The 20,739-nt window shown below is 30.0% G+C and overlaps 1 protein-coding gene across 1 annotated transcript in view; it reads left to right on the top strand.

The window, feature by feature from the left end:
* The window catches only part of lov (BTB/POZ domain-containing jim lovell protein), a 230,493-nt gene extending 211,995 nt beyond the window's left edge, over positions 1–18,498 (top strand). The window contains exons 9-11 of the mRNA XM_075354833.1: positions 7,156–7,179; positions 16,284–16,379; positions 17,457–18,498. Coding sequence (XP_075210948.1) covers positions 7,156–7,179; positions 16,284–16,379; positions 17,457–18,181 — 845 coding nt within the window. The 3' untranslated portion in view covers positions 18,182–18,498. The remainder of the gene's footprint in view (positions 1–7,155; positions 7,180–16,283; positions 16,380–17,456) is intronic.
* Positions 18,499–20,739: the final 2,241 nt, after the last annotated feature.

Below are 20,739 nucleotides of genomic sequence, written 5' to 3'. Positions count from 1 at the left end.
CCAAGTATAAAAAAATTGATGGCCGTGATAAAAACAAAAATATTAAAAGATACAATCGTATTGTAAAAACTTAAAAATGGGTTTAAAAAAGTGCAATACTTATAAGAAAAAAGATGGTATAAAATACTTAATAGAATAAAAAAACAAAGTTGTATGCGTGTAGAAAAAGAAAGGCATTAGCTGGTTGACAAACTCAAAAAAGATTTTTAGGATGTAACAACACCTAGACATTATGGAATAATACTTCTAAAGAGATTATCAATTTTGGGACGATTTAGCTACAAATTGCGAATTGTTGCCAATAGAAGAAAAATAATCTTAAGAAAAAGTTAAAATTCAATTAAATATCGAATTGATTTACAAAAAAAAATATTTCTTACTGTTCCAATATTATTAATTTTTTTTTCTTTATTTTTGGTGTTTTAAATTTGTGTATTTTTATATGGAATTTAAATTTTAAGTTTACAGAATCTCTTCTTTTTGCCATTTCTTTTTCGAACCAGTAATTAGAAATAAATAAATTAATTAAATTTTCTATTTTGAACATCCTTCTTATTTTACGTGTGTTGTCAACTCATTTAATAGAAGTCATAAAAAATGTTTTCCTTCTAAAGATTCTATGTGACTACAATTTTTAATAGGATAAGCTGTATTTACAACTCCCTGCATAAGTACTCTTATATTTCCTCTTGCGAATTTTCGAATTCTTGATTGCACTTTCTTTGGATCATTGAATACTTCCAATTTATTTGTGCACAATATACATGGGAACTCACCACCTTTATAGTTTACATTGCCTTAAGTTTCTATTTAAAAAAAAGTGTTTCTTTAACCTAAAAAAAATTTGCAACTCTAAATTAGATTGTAACAATGTATGTAACTTTAAAGAAACCTTTTTGTTTTAAAATTTTAGTTTGTTTAGAAAATTCTATAAATTTTTACTTTAAAATTCCTTTAAGATAACAAACTTAAAATCGTGTCTCCTTCTATTTTTACTAAAACACTAACATACACGTATAAACTTGTTTTTTCGTTTGTTTTTTTAATCGTCAAAAACAAAAATAATCGAATTTGGAATGTAAAATTATTTCCTTCTATTACGTTTGGAAATGTGATTTAATCTCTTTAACAATTATTAAACGTTTTTTTGTCTTCTCTTTAAAGCTTCTTTAGCTTTTTATAAAGATACTATTGTTTTACTGTCGTATTCCTTTTTTCTTAATACAATTCTCATTCCTCCTCTTCTTGTTTTCTTTTCTTTAAACAAGATACTTTTGGTTCTAAAAATGGAGTCATTTCTTTCTCGTTGTAAATACTTAATGGCTCTTAATGTTTCTTCTATTTCTGTTTACAAACGGCATGCTTTTTTCTGTATTTATTAAACCTCTTTCTGCCAAATCTACATCTTCTGATATAGATGCTAACAAACTAGTAGGTTTAGAAAAATAAGTTTTGCCGGATTAAATGTAAACTCTGTACACAAATTCTAGTTTCTTTTCTAGTAAATCAGTGGGCTTAATTTAAAATGTAACAATATATAAATAATGCAACAGCTGCTTGCTAAAAAATTGCAAATGTTTTTCCACTTTTCTGCAAGAGGTACAGAATTAAACGGAGCATCTTTAAAGTATTCTAGATCGTTTCTTAAAACATCTACAATCCTTTAAAGTATCTTTGACTGTACAGCAATATTCTACTTTGAAATCTTTGTTGTAATTATAAATTAGAGCTTCCAAGCGTGTTATTTCATGTTTTTTTGGATTTTTCCTTTTTTCTAAATTTTCTCGTAATCATTTATCGGGACAATGTAAGACATTTACAATTTGATTTCTACTCCAGCAGAAGTTAAGTGACAAACCAACTTGTTATAAATTTTAGTAATTGCATTAGAATTAAGCTATGTTAAGGAATTTAGTCTTATAATGTTCAACAATTATTTTTGTGATGTTATTATCCAAGTCATCCCCAGCTGTAGAAAATTGTAATTTTCTCTTAATATGTTTCTATTTCTCTTTTATTAGATTTCTTTATAAAATCCTGGTAACATCCAAATCCAAAAGAAAATAATTGTCTCTTTTAATTTTATCTAAAATTCCGTGTAATTCTTCTAAAAGCTATTCTATTTTAACGTCTTCAAGTTTCACTTTGTAATTAATTATTATAAATTCGTCTTTGTATCCGTTAAAAACAGCACCCAGTTCGGAACCTGTTAGAGTGCCGGAACCTATTAGCTAGCCCGACACTGCCTAGGCGCCCGTAAATGTGGTTCTTCCATCTCTTAAAATTAAAAAAAAAGTCTTCTTCTCTTAAAATCTGTTATAATTTTATAAGTTCTTCGTTACAATAAATTTAAGGTTTTTTTAGCTTTAACCTCACGTCCTCCTAACTTGTACTTGGAAAATTGCCCACGTAAATAAGTGTTACAAGATCCACAGATTTCTTGTTTAACCATTGGTGTGTTTTAATAAATTTTCCATCTTTCTCATTTAAAGGGTTTAAAATTATTATGTTGTCGCAAAAATAATCTGTTAACAACTTAAAGAAGAACCCTTCTTGTTTATGGTAATTTTCGGTATAGTATATATCCACGAAATCTGTCTAAAAAGTCTATTAATTATTCCAGAATCAGTTACTCTTTTTAAACCCATTCCAAGTTGTTTTTATAATAGTTGGAACATAAATATTTTTATTCATTCATATTATTCTTTATTATAATAAAACATTTCTTTACACCCTTATCCAATTTCCAACTACCCTTTTATTTTCCAACGACTCTCTCTTGTTTCCTCTTACATTATTTTCTAACTACTTCTTGTTTCCTCTTATTTTTATTATGTTTCAGTTACTGGTATTATTAGAGTTCTGTGTAAGGATTTAAGTAGTTGAAAAATGTTTATTCATTTCAAATGTGAGGCAGATATTTTACTTATCTGATGTTTAAAGTAAAGGATAAGATTTTAATCAGCTGTGGGTGTGTTTGTGTGTGATTGGGTGAGTGTGTTATATATATATATATGTGTGTGTGTGTGTGTGTGTGTGTGTGTGTGTGTGTGTGCGCGTGTGTGTAAAAATGATCAATTGTGCAAAAATAGCTTGAACTTTAATTCTTTAGTAGCAAGCTACAGCAAAATAATATGGGCTTCAATAAATAAAGAAATTAAAGTTATCTCCAGACTTAGATATCTATAAGAGTCTATAGATATCTAAGCAGTAAAACTCTTTTTTGTTAGAACACCAGGAATCACTGAGAAAATAAAGTTCTTCAAAATTGAAAAACTGATTTTTATGCATAATATACATCATGCATAAAAATCAATGTGCAATGGAGCACTCCAAAAAAATTTTAAGCATCAGTTAACAAAGTCATTCTACTGAGTATTATATCAAAAAAAGGAAGTGAAATGGCAGCCATTTGCACTGTTCATGTTAGCAAAGGTTTATATGTACAACACAACCTCTTCTCATGTGTAATACTAACCTCACATGGTGCAAAAATTGCAAAATATGATAACCCTGGTTCAGTGAATTTATATAATCATCTACTTTGATTTTACCTCAAAGTTTGCTTGTTCAGCAACCTTGTGCTTCTCAAATGAAACTGAAAGATTTACAGTCAGCTAAAATTAATCAAAATTAGGAAAAGTTCAAAAACTAGAAGTCTAATGTATATACAGTCAAACTTGTGTGTAACGATCACAGGACCCATGAAAAATTTGATTAAATGGAAACTTTCTAAAATAGAATATTACAGTAATAATATTGTAGTACTGTAATTTTATTTAGATAAAGAAATTTTCAAAAAAATATGTATTTTATGTAAAAACTAAATTATAAGTTCTATATTTAAATACTGCACTGTAATTGTCTATCTTTTTTTAATAAAATATCTCTTTAATAAAAAGGTTTTTTTGCAACTATGACTGATGCCCAAGTTATCGGTAAGAAATTTGCCCCAGTTATCGGTAAGAAATTCTGGAATTTTGAATTCATTTACATCTTCAGTTGTAAAATTATTGTTATTGGTGACCATTACTGTCTCGTTCTTACTTAACCCGGCATCTTTAAAACATTTTGAGATTGTTTTGGAGGTTACATCATGAGATGCTCTAGATATTTCAGCAATACATTCTTTTAAAGTTATTAAATTTTTAACAGGAACATTTTCATCTATAGCTCTTAAAAACTTCATTAGAACTCGTTTTCTAAAGTAATCTTTAAAATTTTTAATTATACCCTGGTCCATCAGTTGCAGTTTTGAACTCATATCTGGTGGAAAGTAAGTAACAATTGCAGATTTCATGTTTACATTTACATGGGAGAGGTGGGCCAGGTAATTATCAGTAAGTAAAAGAATTTTACATTTTTGTTTTTACACCTCATCATCAAGTTTTGTTAACCATTTTGTATAAATTTCAGTTGTCATCCAAACTTTTCTGTTGTAATCATAATCTGTCTCTAATGATTTAAAATAATGAGGTCACTGAGACTTTCCAATTACTAGAGAAGTTTGAGCTTCTCAGTACCAGCCATGTTGGCAGCTACCATTACAACAACCCTCTCTTTGCTGTACTTCCACCAAAAAATTTTTTTAATTTTGGTGGAGAAAGAAGTTCTCAATTAATCTCCCATTTTATTGTTTACTATATTAATGTACAATTAAAATAGTATGGTAAAAATTCTTAATTAATGATAAAATTATTAATAAATTTCCATTAATAATAGATATGAGTAGAAGAAATTTGTTTAATTTTTTCCCTCTTATTAACATTACATCTTCTTGCACCACATCTAAAAGATTGAAATGAAAAAAGATTTGTTTTTGTAATTACATTTCAATGCTGTTGTTAGTTATATTCAACCTTATTATTTATAAATAAATCCATTTTGTAATGATTTATTATTTTCTAATCCCTTGGTTTATAATTTTGAGTGTTTTTCTAGATACCCAAAGAAAAGATCTTTCTAACAAAAAATTAAATAATTTCAAAAAGAGATAATTTGAAGAGATTTTTTTTATTATTTTGCTGTCATCACTGCTAGTATCAGATTGCTACAGTATAAAGATGTGTATCCTAATCTAATTCTGATATTCAAAGTATTTTCAAGGTAAAATTTAAAAAATTGGCTGGAAGGCTTAAAATAAAAGTTGTACAAATTCATGGATTGTAGGTAAAAACTTTGTGTTAGTAGAGAGGTCATCCTTGTTAATGGTTCTCAAATCCTTTCAATGTATAATTTTACTAATTTTTATTAAAATGTATGTTTCTTGCCTTTACACTCCTTGCAACTAATTTTTTTTTTATGTAAGCATATATTTCTGCAGAGTAGGCATGTAAACAGGCATGTAAACAGAAAATGTAAAATAAAATATAGAATAAAAATGTAAAATAATATAGCTTTAAAAACATACAATAATTTTTTTCAATTCTTTTTAATATTTTTATTTACGAAGTCGGTACCAAATTAAGTAACTTATAATTAGTAACTCGATTGTTATTTTTAATTTGACACCAACTTCAACTAAACTTTTTTTTAATGAAACAGTATCAGTTTTTCTTCCTTTTGGTGAAATTTTTAAGTTGAATTTATTTTTCTTTTAAAGCTTTTTTAAGTTTTTTTTAGATAACAAAATGGCTGAAAGAGTGGTTCGGTTTTAAGATATTCTACCCAAATTACTTCAGTTTTGACTAATTAGGAAGTTACATGATGTTACGCGTTTACTAAAAACAAAGAATAAAATATACAATGCATAATTAAATGAGAGCTTTCTTGATAACTATACGAGAAATGGATCATCTGGAATTGTTTCTCTTGCTTCTAATTTTTCTCTTTCTGCTGGTGATTAAATCATAGAAACAATCTTCTAGTGAATTTATCTTGTTTATTTTTTTTAATACCTAAAGTATTGATTATTACTAACATAATTTTAATTGTAATGTTGTAATTTTAGAGCTAAATATTAAAAGTAATATTTTAGTTCTAAAGTAGAAATTTTAATATTAAGATGAGCTTGGGTAAAAATTCTTAATTAAAGATAGAATTATTAATAAATCTCCAGTAAGGATAAATAAAACTAATTTGTTTAATTTTTTCCCTCTTATTAACATTATATCTTCTCTCACCACATCTAAAAGATGACCAATTGAGATGAAAAAAGATATATTTTTTTTAATTATAGTACCTCACAATGGATTCTGATGACAATGACAATTTTGATGTTAGTCATATTCAAAGGCAGATATCAAATATAATAATTAATTTTAATGTCTCTGACTAGTTTCACTAAGACCTAAGACATTCACATTAATTATATCCCAGAGATACATTGGTGCTCATGGTGATGTACATAGATCCACGTAAAAGCAAAAATATCTGTAATGAGATTGAATCTGAGTTCTGCATTAAGTTTTCACACAATTCACATTACTTATTAACTCTCTTTGAGGTAAATAGTTCGTTACATATGGTAATGAACTCTAGAAGAATATTTTGGACGAAGAAGAATATTTTGGATCTGTCTTTACTCAGTCTGGCATTGAATAAATATTGTTTGACAGTTCATAAAACTAGCCAAATTAATTATAACAATCATGTGATTGAGGGATTTCTGTTTCATTAACCTCTACAAGCTGTGTGTATGATGTAACTAAATTACACCACAAAAAGAGTCTTTTAACAGTTTCCACTCATTACTCAGCCCTCTCTATCCACAATACTAAGTATTGATAAAAACAATCCTGCAAGATTATAGGAAATCTCTAGTTACAAGTAAAATTTGAATAATTAATAGCTAGCAAAAAATAAAATTTCAGATTTTGAACATACTATATACAGTTGTTAAGGAATATAAATTAAGACAAATTCATAGATTATATTCATAGGCAAACACAAAAAAATCATCCTGATTATTGCAACTATTTAAAAATTTGTAACATTGACTATAGCATTCATAAAAAGTATACTTCATTTATACTAACAAATGCTGAGTTAAAGGACTGAGCGTATTCAGTATCATTATTTCATATTTTAAATGTACACATAAAATCCCACAGTATTTGTTAATTTTGTTTTTATAATTTTTGAATTCTTACTGTAATGGGTAATGCGGAGTTATCTTGCTTATGATGCTTAATGAGTTCTGTGTTTTTGTTGCAGTGTTTTCCTTGGATTCTCATCTTGGTAAGATAAACTCAAAAAATCTTAATATTAAATAATTAAATTAGTTTTAATTAATAAAATTATTTGCACACAACTTAAAATTCATGCAAAGAACAGAAAGTTATGGAAGGATATGTTTTTCAGTTATAAAAAAAAAAACACAATTGTTTACCAAACAGAAGATAAGTAATTATTATAGTGACTGTCTAACGAAAAACTTTGAAGGTAGGTCTTGATTAGATGGATAAAAGCTACACTTGAAAATTTTTGGTTAGATAACCAGAAGATTATCAAAGGGGAATGATATTCAAGAATTCATAAAGTACAGAGTATACAAAAAATAATATCAGGGTTGTAAAACTATTTGATATCTCTTAACTTTGACCTACAATAATGAATCACAAATAAAATGAAAAGATAATTCTTAGAGTTTTTACCTACAGGTGATCAATTTCAGCAACTTTCATCACGTAGCACTCTTCAAACTGATGTAAAGGTTCATCCCATATTTTAATCACTATGTCTGGAGTAATGAAAATGACAGCATCTTCAATCCTGTGCCTGAAATCAGATAGATCAGTAGGTAGCAGAGGTACAAACATAAGATCCTTTATAAAGCCCTGAAGGAAAAAATCATATGAGCTCAGATTGGGTGACCTTGGGGGCAACTTGAAACAAGCTTTTCATCAGGTCCATGTCGACTAATCCAGCGATTAGAGAAAACACCAATCAACCAAATCCCGTTCATAGTTACGCTAGTGAGGAGGACCACCATCTTGTTACCAAATAAAATTCTCTGGTCCATCTTGCAGTCAGTTATAGATGCAGCATATGTAAAAAAACAATTCCTGTTACACTTGCTTCAGTGGTAAAGGACGGCCCATAAATTTGCCGTCAAGGCAAATTTAGAATTGCTTAGAAAATATTCAATTTTGGGGAGTCCTTTCATACTGTAAGAGTGCAGGAAAGATTCCATGACACACTCAAAATTTTTTTTCAGACTCCCTTGGTCACCTGTACTCTTCTTGTACATAGATACCATTCTGTTTAGGAATCACCACCTTTGCTAGTGCCTCTGTCAAGCGAAAATGATCACTTGAGTAAATTCCTTTATGGATCCATCTTTTCTGACTGCCTTTCTTCCACAATTACATTATATTTGATAATTGTAAATTACATTCTTGAAAGATTAATCAGTTCTTTCTGATATTCTTTCCTTCCCCTCCCTGTAATTATTGAAGTAATTAATTTGTCTCTATGTTAATGAAATTATACAAGTGCTAAATCTACTGATAAAATGCATGCCTTCCTGTTTCTTATTGTATTTCCTGATCTTCTCAAAAACTTATGTTGATAGAAGAGTCAGATCACTGTGTACATGCCCTTTCAAAGAAAACATTACCTTTTTTTGTTCAATATCATGTTAATATTGTGAAATAAATTTATTATATTGTACCAAGGTTGTTTTATAAGCCCATACAAAGTCAAGAGAAGGTACTCCATGGTACACTGTTGAGGTCATTCTTCATTTCCTGCATCTCATGTAGAAGCATACACCAAATTTCAATCAGATATATGTATATATATATATATATATATATATATATATATATAATTGACAGTCCTTTGTGTCTACCAAGTATTTTTTTTTTTTTGTCTTAAGTCATCTGACTGGTGTGATGCAGCTCTCCAAGATTCCCTATCTAGTGCTAGTCGTTTCATTTCAGTATACCCTCTACATCCTACATCCCTAACAATTTGTTTTATGTATTCCAAACGTGGCCTGCCTACACAATTTTTTCCTTCTACCTGTCCTTCCAATATTAAAGCGACTATTCCAGGATGCCTTAGTATGTGGCCTATAAGTCTGTCTCTTCTTTTAACTATATTTTTCCAAATGCTTCTTTCTTCATCTATCTGCCGCAATACCTCTTCATTTGTCACTTTATCCACCCATCTGATTTTTAATATTCTCCTATAGCACCACATTTCAAAAGCTTCTAACCTTTTCTTCTCAGATACTCCGATTGACCAAGTTTCACTTCCATATAAAGCGACACTCCAAACATACACTTTCAAAAATCTTTTCCTGACATTTAAATTAATTTTTGATGTAAACAAATTATATTTCTTACTGAAGGCTCGTTTAGCTTGTGCTATTTGGCATTTTATATCGCTCCTGCTTCGTCCATCTTTAGTAATTCTACTTCCCAAATAACAAAATTCTTCTACCTCCATAATCTTTTCTCCTCCTATTTTCACATTCAGTGTTCCATCTTTGTTATATCTACTACATTTCATTACTTTTGTTTTGTTCTTGTTTATTTTCATGCGATAGTTCTTTCGTAGGACTTCATCCATTAAAAAGTAACGGAGATAGGGAACATCCTTGTCAGACTCCCTTTCTTATTACGGCTTCTTTCTTATGTTCTTCAATTGTTACTGTTGCTGTTTGGTTCCTGTAAATGTTAGCAATTGTTCTTCTATTTCTGTATTTGAACCCTAATTTTTTTTAAATGCTGAACATTTTATTCCAGTCTACGTTATCGAATGCCTTTTCTAGGTCTATAAACGCCAAGTATGTTGGTTTGTTTTTCTTTAATCTTCCTCCTACTATTAATCTGAGGCCTAAAATTGCTTCCCTTGTCCCTATACTTTTCCTGAAACCAAATTGGTCTTCTCCTAACACTTCTTCCACTCTCCTCTCAATTCTTCTGTATAGAATTCTAGTTAAGATTTTTGATGCATGACTAGTTAAACTAATTGTTCTGTATTCTTCACATTTATCTGCCCCTGCTTTATTTGGTATCATTACTATAACACTTTTTTGAAGTGTGACGGAAATTCCCCTTTTCATAAATATTACACACCAGTTTGTATAATCTATCAATCGCTTTTTCACCTGCACTGTGCAGTAATTCTACAGGTATTCCGTCTATTGCAGGAGCCTTTCTGCCATTTAAATCTTTTAATGCTCTCTTAAATTCAGATCTCATTATTGTTTCTCCCATTTCATTCTCCTCAACTTCCTCTTCTTCTTCTATAACACCATTTTCTAATTCATTTCCTCCGTATAACTCTTCAATATATTCCACCCATCTATCGACTTTACCTTTCATATTATATATTGGTGTACCATCTTTGTTTAACACATTATTAGATTTTAATTTATGTACCCGAAAATTTCCCTTAACTTTCCTGTATGCTCCGACTATTTTACCAATGTTCATTTCTCTTTCCACTTCTGAACACTTTTCTTTAATCCACTCTTCTTTCGCCAGTTTGCACTTCCTGTTTATAGCATTTCTTAATTGCCGATAGTTCCATTTACTTTCTTCATCACTAGCATTCTTATATTTTCTACGTTCATCCATCAACTGCAATATATCGTTGAAACCCAAGGTTTCCTACCAGTTCTCTTTATTCCGCCTAAGTTTGCTTCTGCTGATTTAAGAATTTCCTTTTTAACATTCTCCAATTCTTCTTCTACATTTTCTAGCTTATCTTTTTTACTCAGACCTCTTGCGATGTCCTCCTCAAAAATCTTCTTTACCTCCTCTTCCTCAAGTTTCTCTAAATTCCACCGATTCATCTGACACCTTTTCTTCAGGTTTTTAAACCCCAATCTACATTTCATTATCACCAAATTATGGTCGCTATTAATGTCTGCTCCAGGGTAAGTTTTGCAGTCAACAAGTTGATTTCTAAATCTTTGCTTAACCATGATAATATTTATCTGATACCTTGCAGTATCGCCTGGCTTTTTCCAAGTGTATATTCTTCTATTATGATTTTTAAATTGGGTGTTGGCAATTACTAAATTATACTTCCTGCAAAACTCTATAAGTCGGTCCCCTCTTTCATTCCTTTTGCCCAGCCCGTATTCACCCACTATATTTCCTTCCTTGCCTTTTCCAATGCTTGCATTCCAATCTCCAACTATTATTAAATTTTCATATCCTTTTACGTATTTAATTGCTTCATCAATCTCTTCGTATACACACTCTACCTCATCACCATCATGGCGCCTTTTGGCATATAGACGTTAACAATCGTTGTCGGTTTAGGTTTTGATTTTATCCTTATTACAATGATTCTACTGCTATGCGTCTTGAAATACTCCACTCTCCTCCCTATCTTCTTGTTCATCATGAAACCTACTCCTGCCTGCCCATTATTTGACGCTGAGTTAATTACTCTAAAATCACCTGACCAAAAGTCGCCTTCCTCTTCTCACCGAACCTCACTAATTCCTACTATATCCACATTTATCCTATCCATTTCCCTTTTTAAATTTTCTAGCCTACCAACCTTTTTTAAGCTTCTAACATTCCACACTCTGACTCGTAGAATGTTATTTTTTAATTTTCTGGTGACCCCTTCCTCAGTAGTCCCCACCCGGAGATCCGAACGGGGGACTAGTTTACCTCCGGAATATTTTACCAAGGAAGGCGCCTCCATTATTGATATGTGAAAATGCAGAGAGCCACATTTTGTTGGAAAAAAAAACAGCTGTAGTTTTCCATTTCTTTCAGCTGCGCAGTACTCAGAGGACTGAGTGATGTTGATATGGCCATTTAAGTCATTGTGACTCACGCCCCTAACAACTACTGAAAGAGCTGCTGCCCTCTTTCAGGAATCATTCCTTAGTCTGGCTCTCAACAGATACCTCTCCGATATGGTTGCACCTTCGGTCCAGCTACTTTGTATCCCTGAGCACTCAAGCCCCCTCACCAACGGCAAGGTCTCATGATTCATAGAGGAGGTACCAAGTATTGTAATCTGTGAAATGGACGAAAATAATTTCATGTGGTGATCAAATATTGCTTTCTGAAACCACACAAGACATTATGGTGGATAGATGTTATGATGAGTCTATTCCATTGATTACAACAATTTGTGAATGTTTTTATTTTTTTAGAGTGGTCAGTATGAACTCAAACAAAAATGAACATTTCAGATGCCTTGAGGTTGCAACTGCTGAAAATATTATCAGTGATGTAGGGATGAAAGGTAGAAGATTGAAAGTGGGAAGAATTCCTGAGACAATAAACATCGCAAAAGTCAAAAGAACAGGTGTATCAAACTTGACATAAATAGTTAACATGCAAAAACTACCTGTAAGATAGCTGCTCATAATTGTGTGAACAAGTAAAAATTTCTAAGCACAGTTTGAAGCTGTTTCAACATAATCAAGTGGAATTTTTGGACCATTTCATAAAATATTATGAAACTTTTATCACAGAACAGTCAAAGCAGTAAGTTGCAAGTGAGAAACTTGGTCCAAAGAAAGTGAATACCATGCCATTAGCAGGAAAGCTGATAACCACTGTCTTTTGGAATCCTAGTAGCACAATCTTCATTGACTTTCTGGAGAAACGTTAAACAATCTAGAAAGGGCTATCTATCTACTTTGAAGATTATTTTGAAAATAATATAGCATCTATATACTTTGAAGACTTGGATGTACCATGCTATAAGGATAAGATCAAAAACTTGAGCATTGTCAGACTAAATGTACAAACTTAAAAAGACATTATGTTGATCAATTAAAACTATTTTTTCTAAAAAATTGCCTTCTTTATTTTCGCATGGATTTTTCAAACATCTGTCACAGCTAAATTAAACAATTTCCATCAACCTATTTTCATCCAATGAAGATTCTAGGTATTGTTATAGTTTTTATATAGGATCATAAATATAAGCTGTGTAAGAAAAAGAACAGGTTATGTTGTTTGTCCATAGCACTAGTATAAAAATGTTGCTGGAATTCTACAAAAACACAATGTCTTGCAAAGAAACAAAGATAATTTTTTAAGATATGTGTTCTACTGATGGAAATAAAAAAGAATATTCATGTAAACTTATATCTGACATTGCTCTGTTTAATGACGAATAGAAAATATTGCTCTAATTTTTGCTGCATTGATAAAGTGAGAATATATTGAATTCTTGAAATACAAATTATTGAGCATTACTATATATGTAGTGGAGTGGTACATATATAGATATGGAGTATATAAGTTTGTTGGCCAGTAAAATAAAGTAATAAGTCCCAGAACTGTATCTCCAGTAACATTAAGAAAATTGTAGTCAAGTACAAAAAATTATGGTTAAAAAACACATGTTTTTAGGTTTAATGTAAAATTAGTTTGTTAAATACTTTAGCAAGTAGATGTTTACAACAAGATTTGTAGAGAATTTAATTCTGAGAAAATTGATTTAATTGAAGTCAAGTGAAAATTAATAAAGGATATTTTTTGTCTTCAGCCATTTGACTGGTTTGATGCAGCTCTCCAAGATTCCCTATCTAGAGCTAGTCATTTCATTTTGGTATACCCCCTACATCCTACATCCCTAACAATTTGTTTTACATAATCCAAACATTGCCTGCCTACACAACTTTTTTTCATCTACATGTTTCTCCAACATTAAAGTGACTATTCCAGGATGTCTTAATATGTGACCTACAAGTCTCTCTTGTCTTTTAACTATATTTTTCCAAATGCCTCTCTCTTCATCAATTTACTGCAACACCTCTTCATTTGTAACTTTATCAACCCATCTGATTTTTAACATTTTTCTACAGCACCACATTTCAAAATCTTCTAATCTTTTCTTCTCAAGTACTCTGATCGTCCAAGTTTCACTTCCACCTAAAGTTACGCTCCAAACATATACTTTCAAAAATCTTTTCCTGACATTTAAATTAATTTTTGATGTAAACAAATTATATTTCTGACTCAAGGCTCGCTTCACTTGTGCTATTCGGCATTTTATATCGCTCCTGCTTCATCCATCTTTAGAAATTCTACTTCCCAAATAACAAAATTCTTCTACCTCCATAATCTTTTCTCCTCTTATTTTCACATTTAGTGGTTCATCTTTGTTATTTCTACTACATTTCATTACTTTCGTTTTGTTCTTCTTTATTTTCATGCAGTAGTTATTGGGTAGGACTTCATCCATGCCATTCATTGTTTCTTCTAAATCCTTTTTATTCTCAGCTAGAATTACTGTATCATCAGCAAATCATAACATCTTTATCTTTTCACCTTGTACTATTACTCCGAATCTAAATTGTTCTTTAACATCATTAACTGCTAGTTCTATGTAAAGATTAAAAAGTAACGGGGATAGGAAACAGCTTGTCAGACTCCCTTTCTTATTACGGCTTCTTTCATATGTTCTTTAATTATTACTGTTGCTGTTTGGTTCCTGTAAATGTTAGGAATTGTTCTTCTATCTCTGTATTTGAACCCTAATTTTTTTTAAATTCTGAACATTTTATTCCAGTCTACGTTATCGAATGCCTTTTCTAGGTCTATAAACGCCAAGTATGTTGGTTTGTTTTTCTTTAATCTTCCTCCTACTATTAATCTGAGGCCTAAAATTGCTTCCCTTGTCCTATACTTTTCCTGAAACCAAATTGGTCTTCTCCTAACACTTCTTCCACTCTCCTCTCAATTCTTCTGTATAGAATTCTAGTTAAGATTTTTGATGCATGACTAGTTAAACTAATTGTTCTGTATTCTTCACATTTATCTGCCCCTGCTTTATTTGGTATCATTACTACAACACTTTTTTGAAGTCTGACGGAAATTCCCCTTTTTCATAAATATTACACACCAGTTTGTATAATCTATCAATCGCTTCCTCACCTGCACTGTGCAGTAATTCTACAGGTATTCCGTCTATTGCAGGAGCCTTTCTGCCATTTAAATCTTTTAATGCTCTCTTAAATTCAGATCTCATTATTGTTTCTCCCATTTCATTCTCCTCAACTTCCTCTTCTTCCTCTATAACACCATTTTCTAATTCATTTCCTCCTCAATATATTCCACCCACCTATCGACTTTACCTTTCATATTATAAATCGGTGTATCATCTTTGTTTAACACATTATTGGATTTTAATTTATGAACCCCAAAATTTTCATTAACTTTCCTGTATGCTCCATCTATTTTATCAATGTTCATTTCTCTTTCCACTTCTGAACAATTTTCTTTAATCCACTCTTCTTTCGCTAATTTGCACTTGCTGTTTATAGTATTTCTTAATTGTCAATAGTTACTTTTACTTTCTTCATCACTACCATTCTTATATTTTCTATGTTCATCCATCAGCTGCAATATATCGTCTGAAACCCAAGGTTTTCTATCAGTTCTCTTTATTCCACCTAAGTTCGCTTCTGCTGATTTAAAAATTTCCTTTTTAACATTCTCCAATTCTTCTTCTTCTTCATTTTCTACCTTATCTTTTTTACTCAGACCTCTTGCGATGTCCTCCTCAAAAATCTTTACCTCAAGCTTCTCTAAATTCCACCAATTCATCTGACACAATTTCTTCAGGTTTTTAAAACCCCAATCTACATTTCATTATCACTAAATTATGGTCGCTATCAATGTCTGCTCCAGGGTAAGTTTTGCAGTCAACGAGTTGATTTCTAAATGTTTGCTTAACCATGATATAATCTATCTGATACCTTGCAGTATCGCCTGGTATTTCCAAGTGTATATTCTTCTATTATGATTTTTAATCTGGGTGTTGGCAATTACTAAATTATACTTCGTGCAAAACTCTATAAGTTGGTCCCCTCTTTCATTTCTTAATAAAGGGTTAAGAAATTTAATTTTCATTTAAAACAAAACAGACAAAAATTAGCAGAAAAAAGGTAATATTATAATCTAAACCAAAAATCAAATTCAAAAATTAACATGTAATTTATGTCACATACTGGTTTCTACTGCAACATATACATTTTAAGAAACGAATAAGCATTCTTTATCTTAGCAGGTAGCAGGTAGAACACTTCTTCATAAAAGACTCTGTACACAAAAAAGAAAACTACAGTATTGATATTATTCCCTGCAATACTAAAAAATATTATGAGGAAAATTCCATTTCCTCTCAAACTATTCTTTATCCAGAGATGATGTAAAACATTAAAGAGAATGGACTTGCAATTTGTGGTGCATGTAGAAAACTGATATTGATTTAAAGATGACCAATTTATTACCCTTTTTTTAAGTAGATTATTGTCTTTTTAAACTGACGTATGTGAAATTTAGAAGACTGATTAAATACATTAATGAAATTTGACAACTGTATTATTTTTTTTGTAGGACTCTTCCCTGGTATAGAAAGCTGTAGAAACTCATTACTAAATGAACTACCAGAACCAAGAAATGAAAATCATCATATATCAGGAAAAAAGAAAAGTAAGTGAAAATTTATAATTATGAATTGCACATTTTAATACACAAAATTACAATTATTTTTCAGTCAAAATCCTATTTGTACAAGAATTAAATCAGAGGCGAAAAATGATATCATAAAATAATTACCAGCATTTGTCTTCTCTACTATTCACTGTAGTAGTGTAAGATTTTTCACTTTTCATACCTCAAACTCGTTCATCTCATTTCATTTGACAGAGTGGTAGATCTTCATTTTATTTTACCATTCAGAAAAATCTGAAAATCTAAACAGAAGTAACTAAATCATTACCTAAAAATTTTTCAAATCCATGCAGTTAGAATTACATTTCTTTAATCTAGGTGTTATCATTTCCTTTTTTGAACCTTTTATGATATGATATTTTCACCTTTTACATGATATGATATTCTAGGAAAACTAATCATGAAACTTGTATTTATCTCAAAACATATCTTTCTAGAAATTCATATTCAAATTATCTTCTCAACATCACTGTTGTTACATTTATACATGTTTTTTAATAAAACTTTCTGAAGACATTGTCTTTTTCTTATCAATACAAAGAGACAAACCTAGAATCTCCTACTAATTCTCAAATAGGTGTATTGTCAAGCAGTTCAGGAAAAATCATAAGAAAGTCTTGATAAATCTAACAATTGCTTGCAGTCTAATGAGAAAACATACTGTCCATAAAATATGGAAAGTAATGTTTGATATGAGCTCGTTCACCTACTCCTATTTTACCCTGGTGAAATCTACCTCTGCCTTCCAGTGTGCCAAAAGGGAATCTTTTACCTACCAGAACTATCGATAAGATAAGGTCAAATTTAAATAATAAACTTATTTCCTCTCTTTGTCTTAATATCTCAAAGCCTACCCTAATCTTAACATAATAGATATATTTTTATCAACTATATTCAGATAATTTGACACTGACAACATAAGTTTTTTTTTTTGTATTTAATTCAGTTTAGGCTTTATTTCTTCACCTAATTTAACTTTTTGTATAAATAATCTAATCGCAGTTGAAATTTGTCAATTCAGGTAAATGTATAATTATTTATTTTTTATTTCAACAGGAAGTGCAAAGTATGATGTAGTAACAACAGTAGGACGGCCAAAGGGACAACATAGTGCACCACGTGGAGGGCCACCACGATCATGGACAAATGCAGAACTAACTGAAGCACTTCAACATGTGTGGAATAAAAAGATGACAACATCTCAAGCATCAAGAATCTTTGGTATTCCTTATAATAGCTTACTTATGTATGTTCGAGGGAAGTATGGCAAATCTCTGAAGCTTGAACAGCTAAAAAAAGAATGCTTTGGTGACCTCGGAGGACCACTAGATCTACTAGGACTTGGGCCTTTAGCATCAAATAATAACAATCCAGCATCCAAAGCCCATAAAGGTCCTGAACCTGATCTCATGCTTGGACCTCCAGGTTTCAATCCAGGTCCCTACCCTACAGGCAACTTTTATCCTGACTTTGGAGCATCATTTCCAGTTCCAGTTGGAATGGTTCACCTCCTTCCACAATCTGAAAAAAACAGAGATCATCCTGGCCCATTAGATTTTGTGAAAGATGAATTACTGAGTCAGAGAAATGATATGAATCCCTTGGAATACACCAAAGAAGAAGCTATTAGGAACAGTCCAATGCCTTTGGATTTTGCCAAAGATGATTCTAACATTCATAATAGTTCAGTTAGAGACGATGAAGATGATGATACGAGGAAGAGTCCAAGGCACCATGATGACACCCAACAATCATCTCAGCAACAGAACGGACAAGACTGACAAGCATTCTTAGCCGGTTGCTGATGGAGATACTCTCTAATGTAATTGATAAATAAACATTTTAAGATTCAACTGAGTGTGAAAATGACAAATTGTCTTTTTAGATATTTACAAGTACTATAAAGACACACTTGTATTTACATTTCCTGTGAAAGGGAATTGAGTGATTCTTGTTTACCAATTTGTTACAATTCTGATTGTATATGTAAACAATTAATTACAGCTAGGAATAACAAAGAAGTAATGTGAATGATTGAGTAAATGTGTGCGTGGACTGAACAAATAATCATAATATATTAAATTTTCAAGTAAAAAAGTGGTGCAATTCTTACGATACTTTTCCAATGGAAACAATATCAAAAACATTGAAATAAAGGCAATTATAAATATTTTATAGACATTTTGATCATGTATAAAACATAGTGACATTGCATTCTGTTTGTTCACATTTTTATTAATACAGATTTTTTAATACAGTTTGTTGTTGATATATCAGGATATATATTAATTATTATATATTACAATTATATACTTATATACTGCCAGTTATTACAGATACCATATTATATTTACAGATGCAGATTTTAAATAGGTACTATTTTTATAAATGATTATTATTATTATCATTATTATTATTATTATTATTATCATTATTATTATTATCATTATCATATAGAGCAGGTTTTAAACATGTTTTTACATGCAGAATGCATTGTTGCTAGAATGTTTTTTTTTTAGAAAATTAAGAAAAATCAATCAGTTGTTTTTCATGTGAATAATTTTGTAACATACTTTATTCTTACCATTAATGTAATCCGATTCCACAACAGTTCTATCTGTGTTGATAACTATAGTGCTTCCTTTGTTGAAATGTTAGTTAAATCTGGGTTAAGAAAATGTAATATGTTGTAGTTTATCAATAATGAATATAGAATCAGACAAGTCATTAATGAAAATGGTGATATTGTTCATTTTAATTTCTGTTAAATTGTATACATTTTAAATATATCTGATTCTATTCAATAAATGGTTGTTAAATAGTGGTTGCTATGATTTATATAGAAATGCATAGGATCTGCAGATAATATTGATCATTTTCCTATTTATTATTTGTGATTAAGATTTTTTTACTATGCACATAACATAATAAGAACTTCAATTTATGCAGGCATACTACAAAATGAGTACAGTACTAAATTATAAGCCATAAAATTTTATGTATTTACATAAAACAAAACCATAATACAACTTGAATACAAGTTATATCCCTAATAAATTTAAGTTGAATTTATCAGCATTAATCTAAAGACAAAGAAAGATTGCAGTTTTGATTTTTTACTACATATGAAAGTTACATTTTAAGACTGCATAATTTAATGTTTGTGAGATTGCTTAAGAAAAATATTGATACAGGAAAAATGTTTTGATGACACAGAAAAAATGTTTTGGTGTAAATGATCTTTGGTAAAGTCCAAACAGGCATGTATGTATGTATGCATGCGCACGCATGCACACACACACACACACACACACACACAGAGAGAGAGAGAGAGAGAGAGAGAGACATATTGAAAAAAATTGTTTTTTTTTTAATTTTTTGCCACTCTCATACAACCTATATTGTGTTATCTATAAGGACTGTTGGGTCTCAGAGACAGAAAAAATTACACATGTTAGATCAGATATGTACATACGTACATCTAAAGGTTAAAAATGAAACATTCATTTAAAAATATTAATGATTCAGAATAAATTATATTAAATTAAAATAGAAAATTAATAAATAAAACATATAACCTACACTAAGAATAATTTAAAGACTATTAATTAATCTTTTACTTTTATGTACACAAAAAAGGTGAAACAATTTTTTTCATTTTCAGAAATATTGAGCTGGGTTTCATGTATTTTTACTGTTATGTTACTGTGAGTTTGATTTTTTTCATGAATAAATTACTATAAGTAGCAGTAAAAATTGTATAAAAATATTATACATGAAATTTTTAACATTTGAAAAATCTCCTGCCTGCCCAGGAATTCAACCAGAATAATGTTTTGTCAAAAAATATAAAACTACTACAATCTTTTTCTTTGAAAATAAAAATTGTGTCTATTTCATTTCATCTTATTAAATTTTTTATTCTTATTTTTGCAATTTCTGATATATTTAATTTTATAATTAATTAAAATATTTACTTTGTATATTAATCACAATTTAACGTAAAGTAAGAATTAATTGTACACTTAAAAATATCCAAGTAGTTGATTTCTTTCTTGAAATGTAATTTTACACTCTTTTCTGAGATTAATTATGTGATACTGTACTTTAATTGAAACTAAAATTCTATGAAAACCAAGTAGAATCTGTACTTTTTTATTCCCAAGATTTAGTAATCAAAAGTAGAAAAACATTTACAAGAATAAAAATAACAATAAGTTATGTTTAAAAAATTTTTAATTTACTGTGATATATCAAATACTGCATTCTGATAACTTCTGAGTACAATAAAATGGAAATTCTTGTTTCAAAGTTGCCTTCATAAATTGAATATCTTGAA

The sequence above is a fragment of the Lycorma delicatula genome, chromosome 1 (genome assembly GCF_047948215.1).
Source record: "Lycorma delicatula isolate Av1 chromosome 1, ASM4794821v1, whole genome shotgun sequence".
In the NCBI taxonomy this organism is placed as follows: domain Eukaryota; kingdom Metazoa; phylum Arthropoda; class Insecta; order Hemiptera; family Fulgoridae; genus Lycorma; species Lycorma delicatula.
This window is presented reverse-complemented; position numbering and strand designations above follow the sequence as displayed.